Genomic DNA, 16,692 nt, shown 5'->3' with positions numbered 1-16,692 from the left:
AGGTGCTCGTTTCTCGCAGAAAATAGCGGCGGCGCTGCAGTCAACAACAACTGAAAGCGGCGGCTGGCCGCGCGTACGGCCGCACGCCCAGTCGGGCTAGGAAACGCTGCTTCTTTACGCGCGGAGCGCTTGAAATTTGTTCTGCGGGACGTCCAATTGCTTCAATATACTGTAGATACAGTGGACTGTGGGTAACGAAAGCAATAATAAACGCTGCAGCTCATTTTGCGTTAGTTTTGCCTTTCCCGCTCGACAACAACGAAAAAATTACGGATTTTTCTTAATTGAGTGCAATATTCTTAGCGGATTGTAAATAAAGTATTTGCAACGACATTTTGGCTATTCCAACTTACCATCAAAATTTATTTTGCGCGAAATTGCCTGATATAGCAGTTCATGATTGCTTGATGAGTGTGTCCTTATTGCGCTGCTTGAGGGACATAATTTCTGAGGGCCGACACAAATGACATGAAAAAATATGAGGAGTGGGATGATGGCTTTTCAGAAGAATTTCTTATTTATTGTCTCGCACTTTACGCTCCGACTGCAGTTATGTGGGTTAATATCATAGGTTGTGTTTGTTTTTTTATTGCGTGAGTTGTTATTTAAGCAGTGGCCCGCTTGTGATAATTAGGGGTCACCATGGTGTCAATGCTGTCGCCTGTCCGAAAAGAAAATTACACGCGCAAGGGAGATATCTCTTTAAATAAAAATGGGATAGCCCAGCGGTTAGCTCAGTTGTCCCAATCACCGTCTTTCACAGAACTATGCCCACAACATTCTATTAATCGCACCACCTTTCACCTGATTCGGTCAAGAAAGTAGTTCAATCAAATTACCACAAATTTAATTCACAAGTATGCTGAGAGTATAATTAGACGCACATAACACCAAAGCAAAGCATAGATCAGAAAATGTATTGACGCGACAAAAATGAAATATACCACGGGAAATCATACACGAAGTCAAGAAAGCTAACATAGCTGGTTCAAATAAACGGAACTAGAACAAAATACACATTGTGTTTTCATTTTCAATAGCGCAGCATATAAAATGTTACGCAGGAAATCATGCAAAAAGTCTACACAGGTAACGGTTTAGGAATGACGCTAACAGGGAGATTTAAATTTACATTTTTGGCCAACGCATTTTCATAACTAGCCTGCAATCATTAGCGACGGCTAAGTTTTAAGGTGTTGCTCCCGCCTTCGCATGTAATCACGAAACTTGTTTAAACCTTTTATATAGAAATAAATCCGTGTCACAATGTATACAGAACCAACCAAATTTGTTCTCAAGGTCTCACTGTGCTGGTCGCAACCAACGCCGTGAAGGTGTTTGTTGTGAATAAGGGCTGCAGCGCATCCATAACGCTGTCGTGGTGGAGCTCCTTGTCGCTGAAGCAACCGGTAAAAACGTCCTAGAGATCGCTAATAAACTTTACAAATGCACGGAAGGATTGAGAAGTCCCCCAAAATTACAAGAGGTAGTAAATACAGCGGCATCTCCCCCTGGCATGCAGGAAGAGTAGTTGGTCCTGCAGACTTATTTTGGCACTTCGTTTTCAGTACACACTTACTGACCAAGTGCGTGCGACATAGTACGTTAATAAAATAAGAAATTCCACTAACGACAGTACAAGCACCAACGTTAGGGGTATCTCAGAAGAAGGCTATTAATATTTTCGTTCCAAATAGGAACGTAAAAAAACAGCAAACTTTTTTCAGCCTATAGAATGTGCGCCCCGCCATTTTTGCTTCGCGAGCAGAGTCAAGAAGGGCAAGGGAAGAGATTCCTGGTGCCTGTCCGTCAAATTAATCCCTCGTTAACTCGAACTCATGCTATCTCAGAACATCTTCTCGAAACTTTTTCTTACCGTGTGTTTACCTCCCAAAGGCCATACGCATTTGCCCGCATTATCTCGAAACGTTTTTTTTTTTTTCGGAGGACCACGGATATGTTGAAATACTGGCAGAGAGGACACATGGCAAAGTCCGCTACAGGCAGCTGATAAGGTCCCCGTTCGAATGCTTACTCCCACTACGCACCGAACGCGGCCGTGAAGTGCAAGTTTAATTACGCGGGCTACGCGTCCCCGTTACCGGAATGCTGTCTGGCACGTACATCGTTGAGATAGCTGTGGACGACGCAGCTGATCATGCGGAGAAGGAGGAGCCCCCAGAAGTGACTACGATGGCAGATACAACATACAACAACGGCCGATACAACATAGATGCTGCGTCTGCTTCGTAGCAAGGTAGAATGTAGCGGTGGCGAACTCCAATTCATACGATGCATTGAGAAGCTCGAGTAGGCTTTTCTGGTATGCAGATGCGAACGCGACACAGCCGAGCAGAACACAGTTCTTTCTTCTGCAATATTAAAAGTTTCTTTTTCCTGCGAATTATTTTGCCTTTATAACGAAATCTCCCCTGTGCAATAGTGCTTTTGTTAGAAGCCTAGCCACAAATTTCTTGCATTTGACTTAACTCGAAACTCCGTGCTTATCTCGAAATTTTCAGCTAATTTTACGACTGAGTTAACGAGAGGTTACTGTATATCAACAACGTTCTCAGAATACGCATCAAAACATGAGAAAGTATTTGGGGGGGGGGGAGGGGGGTTAGATAAATGTTGGGTCGTACTAGCTTATAGTTTGATCAAGCGGAGTCATAACGGTCTGCGTCTACTTTCTAAATCACCAAAGTAGATTTAGCTGACCAAAGGTGCGGGTTTGATTCCCGGCCGCGGCAGCCGCTCTTGTGATGGAGGATAAAAGCGAAAAACGCTCGTATCTTCGAGATTTCGGCGCATGCTAAAGATCCCCAAATGGTCAAGATTAATCCGGAGCCCTCCACTACCGCTTGCCTCATCGCCTGTGTAGCACGGGTGCGTTAAACCTCATAATCCAAACTAAATCAGCTGAGCAAGCGTGAAACACCGCAGTGAGCAAAGCAAATCTTGCCGCGCGCAGGTGCCGGGGAGCGTAGGCTGTTCAGTTGTCGGCGACAGCAGCGCCGCCGCTATACCGGGTTTATTTTCTGCGCGAAAGTCGACCCGGCGGAGCAATGGGAGAGGCCGCCGCTCGGGCCACTCTAAAGCTTCTAGTACACTCTAGTACTGCCGCGCTGTGCGAGCCTATTCAAAATGGCGGCATGCCTTATCAAAATGGCGGCCTGTACAAGTCTGCTGGCTTGGTGCCGCAATGTTCGGAGCGGTGTCGTTTCAGTGCCGCCTTTTTTTTTTAACTTAAGTGTGCTGGCGGCCGAGAGCTTCGTCGAACCTCTAGGCAAGGCAGCAACTCGGCAGTGCCGGCACTGATAGTAGAAATGTCCGCGTCGGTGGGTCTTGAGCCAAGCCTGGGGTAACTCTCGGAAAGCTTGACCGAAAAGCTTGGCTTTTAGCTGCCTATTCGGGAGCATCGAATAATTCGAAAATATCGAATACCTGCATTCGGATCGAAGCGAATAACGAATAGAGAGCTATTCGATCGAATATTCGACAATACCGAATATTCGCCCATCCCTAATTAGGACCATAACAAGCCATGTAGATGGCGTGTGACTAAGAGCTGAAATTGTGCTTAATGTATCTTGAGAGAAGTTACTGCTGGTATACTTCGATTATATGAACCAGTGAGTAAGACAACTTCAAGCTCTCTTTTTGTTTCTTTGTTTTCCCAGTGTTACGGTGTATATTATTACATTGGCAGAACCTGTACACGGAATTTCAAGAGCCAAAAAGTATAAGATATCAGAGCAGTATTTAATGGCTCTGTATGCATGCTTACAAAAAAAAAGTTTCTTTCAAAACAGGAAAAATATTCAGTGCCATTCCACTCTGACAATGTATATGACCAGTGGAGCTGTTTGTGGTTTATTAATTGGCCACAAACTCCCTCTCAAATCATGCAGTTGGGCCAGGGGAGTGTTCAGTGGGATTGTAGCCACGCCAACATCTTACTTTTTGCACCTCGTGGTATTTAGGGTCCGAACGAGCGTGATGCTTACGTTTGGCGTCCGCAGCCCGATCGTCGTAAGTGGTCTCGTACCGTTTTTTTTTTTTAATGAGTAGGCTTTACTGTGCAACACATGATGTAGAACAGCCAGCTTACAATGACCAAGCTTATTTCCTTATAGTCACTTTTTCCTGGTAAACACAAATGCATTGCTGAGAATACATTTTTTTAGGGGCAATATACACTATCTTGTGTCAAAATATGAAGCGCCAGAGGTGAGCAGGTGGCCGAAGGAAGAGGATGGGCCTAAGTGGAGAGGAGGGGAGCAGTTTTGCTCTGTCAATGCACGCAAAAAAGCGGGAGCATTCACGTATAACAGCTCCGCTGTAAAAAACTCAAATGGTCATATTTTCATCATGTTCCCTCCATTATTTTGTATGCTGCCCCTGACTGAAGTACAGTAATACCTCATTAAACCTTTGAGGGTCGAATTTTTTCGCCAAATGCGTCCAGCCAGGGTTGATTTTTTTTATTGCTGATTTAAATTCTACGGACGAATCTATATCGAGAAAAAATAATCAAATTTTTTTGCGTGACCGTAAAGTGACAAAAAATCATTTGTGTTGTTACATACATGTGGTTTATTCTGGCGTTACACAAGAAAAATTCTAAATAAAAACGAGAGAGTAACAAGCCGGCACCTTTTGAGTGAATCAAAAAATCAGATAGACATCAGTTTTGCAGGCGCAAAAAGCTGGAAGCGCCCGGAGGACGATACTGAAACCAGCCGCTGCGCGCCCGCCGGCGCGTGCGGTCGGATGCGGGAGCGGTAGCCGGCGCACCGCTCATAAAATGCAAAAAAAAAAAAAAAAAGAGCCTCATCAGTTTCGCAGGCGACCTTGGTCTGTGGCAGGCGCAAGAAGCGAGAGGCGCCTGGATACCCGGTGGGCGGTACACAGCACGCCCCCTCGTTAGCGGGTGCACAAGCGATAGCCAGTGTGCCGCTGTAATAAATCATAAAAAAATAAAAAGAAGAGCCATGGGCGCAAGAAAAAAATTTGACGTATTTCCGAAGTGTGGCAGCACATGCCAAGCAAGAGAAGTTGGTGAAAAAGGCGCGCTTTTTTAAAGATACAAGCGATGCCGTACATGTACGTCATTGACCATTTTGAAAGTATTTGCCAATGCTGTACATATACGGCCGTGACCCTCAAAGGGTTAACTTGAAATCGTAAAATCCGCTAAAAATTTAGAGCTAAGCGAAAGGCTAAAAATTTGTGGCTAGTTCACTAAAATAAGAGCTAGCCCCGCACGGGGCACCTTGAGCAATCTTGGTGACGGTACTGGCGATACCGCGGACCCCGAGCCCCCAAACATAAGCTGGATCCAACCGTGGCGATGTGTTTATAGGTGGAGGGTTAGAAACCACGAACGGTGGCCGTCGGAGCCCAGGTCAAGCTCCGGCGGATGGGCTCTCTGTCTGTTCACCAGGCAGGGAGCTCCGGGACCTCTTTGGCTACCAGGGTAAGGTCAAAGGAGAAAGTACCCCCGTCTCCCTGCTTTTATACTATGCTTTATGGTATTGTCTAAAACCCCCCCCAACCGTGATCGGCCCCCTAAAAGGGGCCGCACCGAAGTATCGTTTCCCCCATTGCCATCTTTGACATTTCCTGAACCAGATCATTACTCTAGATTTCTTGTCATGGAGTCCCTGAATCCAACCCACCCTCTTGCATCTCAGTCAGTCTTCTTGATCGCCAAGTATCTTGAAGCCATAATAGGAAAATCATATCAGGCCAAAAAACAAAGAACTGGTGAACTCCTCATCGAGGTACATGACAAGCAGCAGTCCACAAAGCTTCTAGCTCAGACTAGACTGGCTGATCTAGACATCCGGGTCACACCCCATCGGAGCCTCAACAGCTCCCAGGGTGTGATATCCGAGACAGATCTTTTGAACGAAACGGATGCGGATCTCCTTGCCGGCTTGAAGGATCAGGGCGTCACTGCCGTGAGACGCATCACAATCCGCAGAGACGACAAGGAGATTCCCACCAAGCACATTATCTTGACCTTTGACCGCGCAGTTCTCCCACAACACATAAATGCAGGTTTCATCCGGTGCTCAATACGTCCCTACATCCCGAACCCGCGGCGCTGTTTTAAGTGCCAGCGGTTCGGGCACGGTACGAACTCATGCCGTGGCCGAACGACGTGTGCGAAATGCGCGGCGAATGATCATCCAAGCGATAATTGTCCATCCAATACCCTGTCTTGTGTGAACTGCGGCGGGCCGCATGCAGCGTACTCCCGCAAGTGTGAAAAGTTCCAACTCGAAAAAAAGATCATAAACATTAAGGTAACCGAGAACATCACCTTTCCAGAGGCGAGAAAGAGGTTCGCCTCTTTCCCTCTGGGGAGGTATGCCGACGCAGCTCGCCGGGGGGCGGAGCGGCGTCTGGTGTCCACAGGGACCCAGTTCAGCGAGTCTGACCTGGTCCCGCCCCCGCCCCCCGCTGGGTTGCCTCACGCAGCCCAACCTGGCACCACGCCGCTTGCTGAGGCAGCAGCGGTTGTGGTGCAAACCACTCCTGTCGGGACCGGTGCCGCTCCCGCCTCTGTCTCCCCGTCCTCCAGTGCGTTGGAGGGTACCGAGGTGATGGACACCACGGGCCCCGCACCGGCTCCCACCGCCACCGCACCGCCCGTGCCACCTCTGGCACCCCCGACGGTGGCGGCTCAAACGAAGGGCTCCCGAAGGGGGGCCAAGTCCGGGGGGCCCGGTCCGTCGGGCACCCCTCGGACATCCGACGACGAGATGGATGTTGGGCCGTTCCTGCCTGCAACGCAGCGCAAGGAGCGGCCACCGACTTCCAAGCCTACAGAAAGGCCCAAAAAGCCCAATCCAAGAGTAACGGCCCCGAAAGACGACACATGAACACACACGAACACACACATTCCAGTCATTCTTAAATTTAAATAATGGGAACAGAAAATATCATCCAATGGAACTGCAGAGGCCTCCTTAAAAATCTTGACGATGTGTATGAGATTCTGCATGCCAGTCAGCCAAGTATTATGTGTCTCCAGGAAACCCACCTCAACTCTAAACAAACAAATTTCTTAAATAGGTACATGGTATTCAGAAAGGACAGGGTTGGCTGCACCCACTCTTCAGGAGGTGTGGCCATTATCGCCCGGAAATCAGTAGCATGCCACCCTGTCACTTTAAACACTGTCCTCGAGGCTGTAGCGATCCGTACCATAATATTTAATAGGTTGATAACGGTATGCTCCATTTACATTCCCCCTGATTTTGCACTTCTGAGCTCTGATTTCGAGGCACTGGTCGACCAGCGGCCCGAACCATACATACTAACAGGCGACCTTAACGCGCACAACTCTCTTTGGGGCTCCTCCAGAACGGATGCCCGAGGTCGCCTGTTGGAGAAGTTTCTTACATCCTCCGGAGCATGCCTTTTCAACAAAAAACAGCCTACATATCATAACTTAGGACACAATACATACTCTCATCTTGACTTGGCTATTGGTTCCGCAGTTCTCTTTCCATGTCTTGAGTGGGGTGTGGGCACGGACCCATATGGTAGTGACCATTTCCCCACTTCATTAACGTATATAGGTATAGGCCCGAGCAGTCCATCTTCCCATAACAGGTTTAATGAATCCAAAGCAAACTGGAGTACATTCACAGAAACATCTGAACTACACCACACAACCATAAAACACCTACACGTGGAGGAAGCCGCCCAACTCGTCACGGCGCACATCCTCGACGCCGCCGAAAAGTCCATTCCCCAGGCCTCCAGTGGGTCCCGCAGCCCAAGGAGGCCCTGGTGGAACGAGGACTGCAGGCGGGCGCGAGAGGCCCAGAACAAGGCGTGGGGTGTCCTTCGCCGGTACCCCACGTCAGATAACCTAATTTCTTTTAAACGGGCAAAGGCTTTTGGAAAGCGAGTGCGTCGTGAGGCGAAAAGGGAGAGTTGGCGCACCTTCCTCACTTCCATCAACTCATACACTGACACACATAAAGTCTGGACACGAATACGAAAACTAAAAGGACAACAGACACACAGCCTGCCCCTGGTTAGTACAACAGGGGACACACTGGAAGACCAGGCTAACACACTTGCACAACACTTCGAACACGTGTCCAGTTCAGCACACTACACAAACACTTTCATGAAACACAAAACATCTGTAGAAAAGAAGTCCCTGCGTGATAACAACAAGTCGCACACTTCCTACAATTCTTGTTTTTCAATTCATGAGCTGAAGGTTGCTCTGAGCACATGTAAGCCTTCAGCTCCAGGTGCAGACAAAATCACATACACCATGATACAACACCTACACCCAGACACTCTTGAAACACTCTTACACCTATACAATAAAATATGGCTTTCGGGGCACATTCCTCGCTCTTGGAGGGAGGCCATAGTAGTGGCTGTCCTGAAGGAAGGGAAGGACCCTTCCTCTCCTGCCAGTTATCGCCCCATTGCCCTGACAAGCTGCCTGTGCAAGCTCCTCGAGAAGATGATAAACAGGAGACTTGTGTACTTCTTAGAGTACAACGGTATTCTCGAGAGCTGCCAGGCGGGCTTCAGGGCGGGGCGATCTACGAACGATCAACTCGTTGCGTTAGAGTCATATATCAAAGATGCTTACCTCCACAAGCAGTACTGCATGACGGTCTTCTTTGATCTTGAAAAGGCGTACGACACTGCTTGGCGGTACGGTATCCTTAGCGACTTGAAGTCCTTTGGCATGTCGGGTAACATGATGAACACGCTTGCAAGTTACCTGTCTGAAAGAACATTTCGCGTGCGAGTTGGAACGGCACTTTCTAGGGTTCATGTGCAGGAAAACGGCGTGCCGCAAGGTGGAGTTTTAAGTTGCACCCTTTTTATTGTAAAAATGAATTCCCTCAGGAAGGCGTTGCCACCGTCGATTTCCTGCTCCGTTTATGTAGACGACGTACAATTATCCTTTAAGTCTTGTAACCTGTCTGTCTGCGAGCGCCAAATCCAGCTTGGTGTTAACAAGCTAGCTGGTTGGGCAGACAGCAACGGTTTTAAATTTAATCCAGGGAAGTGCACTTGTGTCTTGTTTTCCAAGAGGCGTGGCATCCGGCCGGATCCAGACATTCATCTCAATGGTGTCTCGATTCCTGTCAAGAAAGAACACAAGTTTTTAGGTATAATCTTTGACGAAAAGCTCACGTTTATCCCACATATAAAACAACTAAAACATAAATGCTTAAAAACAATGAATATTCTGAAGGTTCTGTCGCACATTTCTTTTGGTGCTGACAAACAACTTCTTTTACGTGTTTTTACCAGCTTGATAGGCTCACGACTGGACTATGGTAGCGTTGTCTATGGGTCAGCCACTAAAACATCCCTCAGAATGCTGGACCCTGTGCTTCATCTAGGGCTCCGCTTGTCGTGTGGTGCCTTTCGGACTAGTCCAGTCGAAAGTGTGTATGTAGAGTGCAACAAATGGAGCCTAGAACGTCAGCGAGCCTACACAGACCTGCTTTATGCTTTTAAAATCTCATCAATGCCTCACCATCCTTTTACGTCAGTTTTTTATGATACATCAATATCTCAACTTCTTGCAAATCGCCCATCAGTCTCTGCTCCCTTCGCTTTCAGAGTAAGAGAAGAAGCGTCACAACTTGATGTCATGTTCTCAGACACCATCAAAACCTCCGCTACTGAACTTCTAGTACCGTGGCAGCTTCGCCCGATATCATGTGATGTATCTTTTACAAGTGTCGAGAAAAACAGAGTGCCTAGAAGCGCGATCGTGCAACATTTCTTGTCCCTTCAGCACAAATACAAGTGTGCTGAATTTTACACAGATGCTTCTAAAACTGCCACAACTGTTTCCTGTGCTGCGCATGGTGGTGGTACCTTTAATGTCTGTAGAACTATGAATAGAAATACAAGTATCTTTACGGCAGAGGCCTATGGCATACTTCTTGTAGTTAAACATATTGTTCTAAGTCGAATTCCGAAATCTGTAATTTATACTGATTCTTTAAGTGTTGTGCGTGCATTATCCTCACAGAAGTCTAAAAACCATGTGGTCAGTGCTCTCATTAGTACTATTATGTCTGTGCATGCATTAAACCTTGAGGTGACCGTGTGCTGGGTGCCAGGGCACTCTGGAATTCCAGGTAATGAGACCGCAGACGGAATGGCGGCCGCTGCTGCCCTTACAACAACAGTTGACATAACAACAATACCCTACACCGACCTCAAATCACACATCAGACAACACCTTCGCACAACATGGCAAGCGCACTGGAATCAACAGACTGACAACAAACTACATATTATAAAGCCACTCTTGGGAGCATACACCACTGATACTCACAACAGACACAACGAAGTTACCCTGGCTCGATTACGGATAGGCCACACGCATGCAACACACTCCCACCTGCTCACGGGATCTCCAAGACCCCTGTGTAGCAGGTGCGGGGAGGGCCTATCCGTAGCCCACATACTAATAACATGCAAGGCACTTCACACAACACGACACAAACACTTCAGAGAACTCTACAGACAACATATCCCACTACACCCATCGCTGTTTCTAGGTGACGATGCCAGTGTTTCTATGAAACGTGTGTTTGATTATTTGTCAGATGTTAAGTTTTTAAACCTTATCTCATATCACGCATAATCAAATCTGGCCCTATACACCAGCCATCACCATTACCTTTAATTGATTTTACAATGTCCGATTTACATGTTTTTATACCTACCTTTTTATGGTAATCACTTCGATTCATTATATAACTTCTTTTCTGGCGCTCTTTGCCCTCGCTGGCCTTGCGCCATGAAACACCAACCATCATCAAAATAAGAGCTAGTGGTAACTAAAGCTCTACTGCACAGGGGAGCTTTTGTAATAAAGAGAAAATAATTCGCAGGGAAAACGAGTCATTATTGTGGAAGAAAGAACTGCGTGATCCTCACACGTCTAGCGTTCGCATTTGGTCCCAGAAAAGCAGTCAGAACAACCTGCTTCGTGCACCTGCAAGGCCTGGGCCGGCCGTGGTCCGACTTGCTGATAAAAAACCTGTGATCACCTGTGCACAAGTGGCACCCCCCCATGGGTGCCCTGTTGACGCACATGTTATCACTCCCACAGTTGCTGGGCACGTTGTATAGAAAACCACGGCGGCGGCCATGGTTTCAAATTTGCCGTTCACGACCGCATTTGACACGTGGTGGGAGCTAAGCGTTTGCATAGAGACCTTATCAGCTGCCTGTAGCGGACTTTGCCTTGTGTCCTCTCTGTCAACATTTTGAGATATCCGTTGTCCCCCGATAAATCATTTTGACATAAAGGGGGCAAATACATCTATAGGAGGTAAATGTGCAACGAGAAAAATTTTCAATTTAACCGATACTTCGAGATATCAGAGTTGGAGTTAACGAGGGCTTACTGTATATCTCCTTTTCTAGAAAATAAGCATTGCGCAGTGTAGCTGCCTCCTGAATTCTTAAGTTCAACACTTATTACTATAGGTGTCAGTTGCGGTACTGTTTGTGTTGCTTGAAAAATGATGATTGTGTGCCAGTGTTTGTTCGTTCATACCTACTAACGTCTACTAGCGATGTTAGCACCAGCCACTGTTATTCCAGGGTAGTTATAGTCTTGTGTAATTCAATCTACGCCTTTCTCCAACGGAAAGGAGGATGCTTTTATTAGTCAGAGTGGTGTCAAGGAATTGTGTCACGAGGAATCGTAAGGGGCCAGAATGGCCATTATAATGTGTTAGGTGTAATGTGTTTTGACAATAAATGTGTCGTCAAACAATTTTAATTTACACACTGCAGAACCTTTTGCGCTAAAATCTTAAATGAGGTTCACAATTCATGGTCAATTTTTTAAAAAAATAAAACCGGCACCATTAGTGGTCCGTTCTCTTAGCAATTGATTAAAAGCCAGTTTTTTTTTTCTTGCAGGAAAAAAAACAAGCTGAAAGAATTTTTTTCCTCTATAGATACATGCAAAAACCCAGAATGCTTAGTCTAGATAATTCATTCTTTTAATTTAAAATAACGTAAGGCAACATGCTTGCTCATATTATTACTCAAAAATAGACCACAAAACGGGACCTTGGTGCAGAGTTCAAACGGAATTAAGCCAGAGATTTCTTCGAAATGGCATTGAAATTTGCTCATTTGTTGCAACCTGCAAACAGAAATTTGCAAAACTGAAAAGCTGGCATTATCTTGTAAAGACAGGGAAGCTTTAATTGCTTTAACTAGCTACAGTTCGGTATTTTCAAATAAATCTTAAAAAAAAAAAAAAACAAAAAAAAAACACACTTGCTCATCAAGTAATTGTGAATTTTAATTTGCCCAAAAAAACTCAAAAATAGACCAGAGAGAGATAAGGCCAACAGGTTGCACACATCCTGCCTCCAATTTTGCTGCTGCTTTCTGAAAATAGCACTAAGGAAGCAATTCTTATGCAGAGTGGATTGCTCTAATGGAGCACCCTCGCAAGAAGAACTGCAGTGTGTGGGGCATGTATTCTCCGAGCAGAGCCTGGAACCCATGATCACCCACCTTTTGTTTGCGGTTCATGGCAGTGCATACTTCCAGAGCATGAACAACAAGTTTTCCTGTTATCATCATCATCATCATCAGCCTATCTATGCCCACTGCAGGGCGAAGGCCTCTCCCATAGATCTCCAATTAGTATCCCGGTCCTGTGCTAAGTGCGACCAAGTTATCTCCGCAAACTTCTTGGTCTCATCTGCCCATCTAACCTTCTGCTGTCTCTTGCCAGGCTTGCCTTCTCTAGGGATCCACTTTGTTACCCTTAATGATCAACGGTTGCCTTCGCATTACATGCCATGCCCACGTCCATTTTTTGTTCTTAATTTCTACTAATACGTTCTCAACACGTGTTCGTTCCCTGACCCACTCTGCTCTCTTCTTGTCCCTTAATGTTACACCTATCATCTTCTTGTTATATGCGCTAACAATATTACTCCTAGTCTGATTGGTACTGGCAGACTATGTATCTTGTGATGTTTATTGTGCAAGTACTAGTACTACTACTACTAGTCTTCTGTCATACCAAAGATCTAGTTGAAGGGACATTACTGTTTAGTTGATGCAGCGTTTTTGTGCTGTTTTAACCTTGTACACCTTGTGTCCCTGGTAGAGATGTAAGTAATTGAAAAAGAAAAAAAAAACCTTTGAAAAAAAAAAAGAAACAGGTTTTTTCATTTTTTTTACTAGGATAGCATTGGAAAAAAAAAAAAAACAAAGAGTTTCTCCAGAGAAATTCGTTGTGATGCGGCAAATCTGCAGTGAGGAAACACTTTTTGAAATCAATGCCTCGACGTGAAATCGTGTGCGGATTTTCAGAGCGAAAGCTCTGCTAAGGCTTCCGTGATGCACCATATAAATTCTTTTCAGTGTTAACGGAAAAATTCTTCGGGCACTTAAGTCACTAAAGTGATTTGAATGTGAAAACCAGCGGTTATTGAAGACGTCTTCACGGCTGCATCGTGTTTGCGGTGCCATCACGTTCAGCTGTCATGTGGCACGCATCCGGATAATTCTTGTTCCATCCTGGCACAGTACCGGGTTGGCATTAATTACCACACTTGGCTGCAGATCTGGCAACCCTGTTCAAATCCAATTCGAACCCAAATAAGTTTCTATGTATATTTTATTTACTTATTTTCGTCTTACAGTGGCCGTAATTTGGCTCTGTTCATGCAGCCACCAGCAACTACAGTCACTTTTTGCATTTGATAAGACATCTAAGGCTTTCACCTTAGGAAGTATGTAGAGTTTTTTATAAATCTGTGCAGGCTCACCCTGTTTCAATTTTTTATATTTTTCTGAAAAAAAAAGCACACACAGACACGAAAAAAAAAACTTTTTTTTCATGACCTTCAAAATTTCATGAAAATTTACATCTCTAGTCCCTGGTGCATGTCTTCACTAGCAACAGTGCAGGTTGTATATTTGTGCCCATGCTTCAGCAACAACAGCAACAACAAAAAGGAATGCTTGATCTGGGCTGTAAGAGTTATCCACATGCATATTATCATACACAGTTTCTTGCTTTGCAAAAATAGGTGTAGAAACTGGTAGCAGGTCTTGCAAATAAAATGAGAAAATTTTGTGTCATGCTTGTTCTTTTTTTCTGTCTGCATTTTAATGCTTTTCTCTTTCGGTTCCTAATTTTATGGCATTGCTAATTTTAAGCTACCTTTTTCAACTGATGCAGTGTCATTCTACAAGCGTGCTCAGATCCTTGTTGCTGACCTTTGGAGTTGCTTTGATGGCCACGGCTTGGGCGACTTTGAGGATATTGGCACGCTGACAGCGTTTGCCGACTACCGTGTTCCTCAAGTGCTCGCCTACTTTGGAGCCCTGCGTTACTCCCCGCGGCTGACAGCCATGCTTGCAAAAGGTGACACTGTCCAGGGGGCTTCTTCATTTCACTGTAGTTGCTGCACGAGCTCCTAGGGCCGTTAAAAGCCACTCATGTTGGACCACTTGTTGCTTGAACTGCAAGGCCGGACTTGTTTCTGTGTGCAGGCACTTTTGTTACTTGTGCATATCTGTTTCGTTACACAAGTTGTCCGCAAGATGTCCTGTGGGTGGGGAGTGAGGGCCTTCCCTCCCCAGTAGTGTTGCCATGCTTGTGCACTGCTTGCTTGGCATTCATGGCAACCTTCAAGAAGCTGATGCATTTAAGTTCAACTAGCGTAGTTGTACTTTTAAGGGGCCTATAGGTTAGAATCACACTTGGTTTTAGGCTTAATTATTGAAAAACAAATACATGCACATTCCTAAAATCGTAATCGGAAAGCAATGGTATCAGTGCTCTACTGTTCAGGTAAACCCACTAGCCAAATTCTCAAATAACCAAGCAGTGTCAAGAGTTCATAAAATTTGATTGTGAAAACTTGTTTGTCTAAAACACTAACTTTTCCCATTGCACCTATTTGAAACAATTTTTTTTTTCTTTCCTGCCTATCCAAGAAATTGGTTTAAGGGTTTGGCTTAGCAGGAAAACACTGGGCCCGTTTTCATGAAGTGGGTAAAGCCCTTCTGAAGTGCAGCCCTTGGTTGCTTTCAAAGAGGCTTGTTCCTAGATGCAGTAATGAAAATTTTGAGCCTCTTGGATCCAGGGAAAAAAGATGGGAGATTGGTGTATGCACACACCACAGCCATTGTGTCGTTCGTAGTGGTGCACAGCATTTTGAAATAGACCTAGTGATAAGCAACCTGCTAGGAAAGTAGTGACCGGTGCCAGTGAATCTTTTCAAATTTTGAACATATATAAGCTTTAAATACAAAACTGAGCTTCACCCCCTTATTACAAACTGTTTTCAATAATGTAGCACTATACGCTGGGCTCATGTAAAAGGACAGCCAACCAATTTTTATGGCGTCAATTGTCTATGCGAATTGAAAGGCACTCACTTCAAACACCTTGAACGAAATGGTTTTATTGATAGGGCCATAGATCATTTGAAAGCAGAATTCTTAGATCTATCAGCTTTGAGTGTGCTGCCAAAATGAATTCTGGCAACCATGTGACAGTGAGCGCAATGAGTTAAGTATGTTGCCGCGCGGCAACATACTTAATTTTAACTGTGTGTGAGATGAAAACAGGTATTTAGAAACTTGTCCTCAGCTGAAACAACTATAAATTGCAATCACGCATTGAATCTGATGGAGCGCTTTGTACAGAGTGGTAGTAGTATCACATTTTGCACTAAATGACGTCACCTTTCTGATTTCAGCATGTTTAGTGCCAAATTGAAATTATTTTCACCAATTTATTAAGAAATTACTTGCCATTTTCTCACTATATAAAACACTGACTTTCATGTGAGCTAGGGGGCATGCATTCCACAAAAAGTGGTTGGCTGTCCCTTTAAACCAAAGCAAAAGTGAAATCATTCTGAACACGGAAGACTTGATAAAATCCAGATAAAATGAACCATTGTCATTGGTCACATTAAGTTACTTTAGATGCCTTGTACATTGTTAAGGTGGACTAAAAAATTGTAAAAATTTGCAGATACAGTATTGGTGACAGGCTAGTACCGGCAGAGGTAAAATACCACAAAGCCTGCTTCTGGACTTGTGCTTTACAGTGTATTTAGAATGTCCTTGCCTATGTGGTTATGATTGCAAACACCTCATGCGTCATTTCGATCACAGAATCATGAAAGCACTGGCTGTTGGCTAAGCTTTCACTCTGAAACTCTAGCTCCCAATCAATTAGGCCATTAAATTTGCATGCCAAGAGCCGGCAGACTGTTATAATTGCTTCCCCTGGTCATGGTGTTGACAGTAAACACTGTCCTGCTGAGTTAAGCTCCACTTTCATTTGATTTGCAAACAAGCCTTGCATTTGTTAGCGCAGGCTGCTGTCTTGCCTAAATGAACTTCGGTGGGCATTAGAATTTCCTAAGGCATTTTTGTGAAATGGTTTCTAGTAGCATGCCTTCAACATGCTGGGCTTGTGTTCTAATGCTGTGCACGCTACACTTTTCACCAGAAAGCCTCCTCCAGAATGGAAGCAGAGAAGAGATGGAGATTCGGGGGGCCACGATACATGCGTGTGAGGCAAGTACCAAGTTTATTACTATGGCAGAAATTCAAGATGGGTAGTGGGCTAACAATGTCTATCTATGTCTATCTGTT

At 45.1% G+C, this 16,692-nt stretch overlaps 1 protein-coding gene across 1 annotated transcript in view; it reads left to right on the top strand.

Moving 5' to 3' along the window:
* The window catches only part of LOC144155534 (queuosine 5'-phosphate N-glycosylase/hydrolase), a 35,355-nt gene that overhangs the window by 12,170 nt on the left and 6,493 nt on the right, over nt 1–16,692 (top strand). Inside the window, exons 6-7 of the mRNA XM_077687044.1 lie at nt 14,255–14,440; nt 16,547–16,614. Of these exons, the coding sequence (XP_077543170.1) occupies nt 14,255–14,440; nt 16,547–16,614 (254 nt within the window). The remainder of the gene's footprint in view (nt 1–14,254; nt 14,441–16,546; nt 16,615–16,692) is intronic.

Source organism: Haemaphysalis longicornis, unplaced genomic scaffold (assembly GCF_048455015.1).
Source record: "Haemaphysalis longicornis isolate Haplotype H1 unplaced genomic scaffold, Haemaphysalis longicornis Haplotype H1 scaffold_1, whole genome shotgun sequence".
Classification (NCBI taxonomy): domain Eukaryota; kingdom Metazoa; phylum Arthropoda; class Arachnida; order Ixodida; family Ixodidae; genus Haemaphysalis; species Haemaphysalis longicornis.
This window is presented reverse-complemented; position numbering and strand designations above follow the sequence as displayed.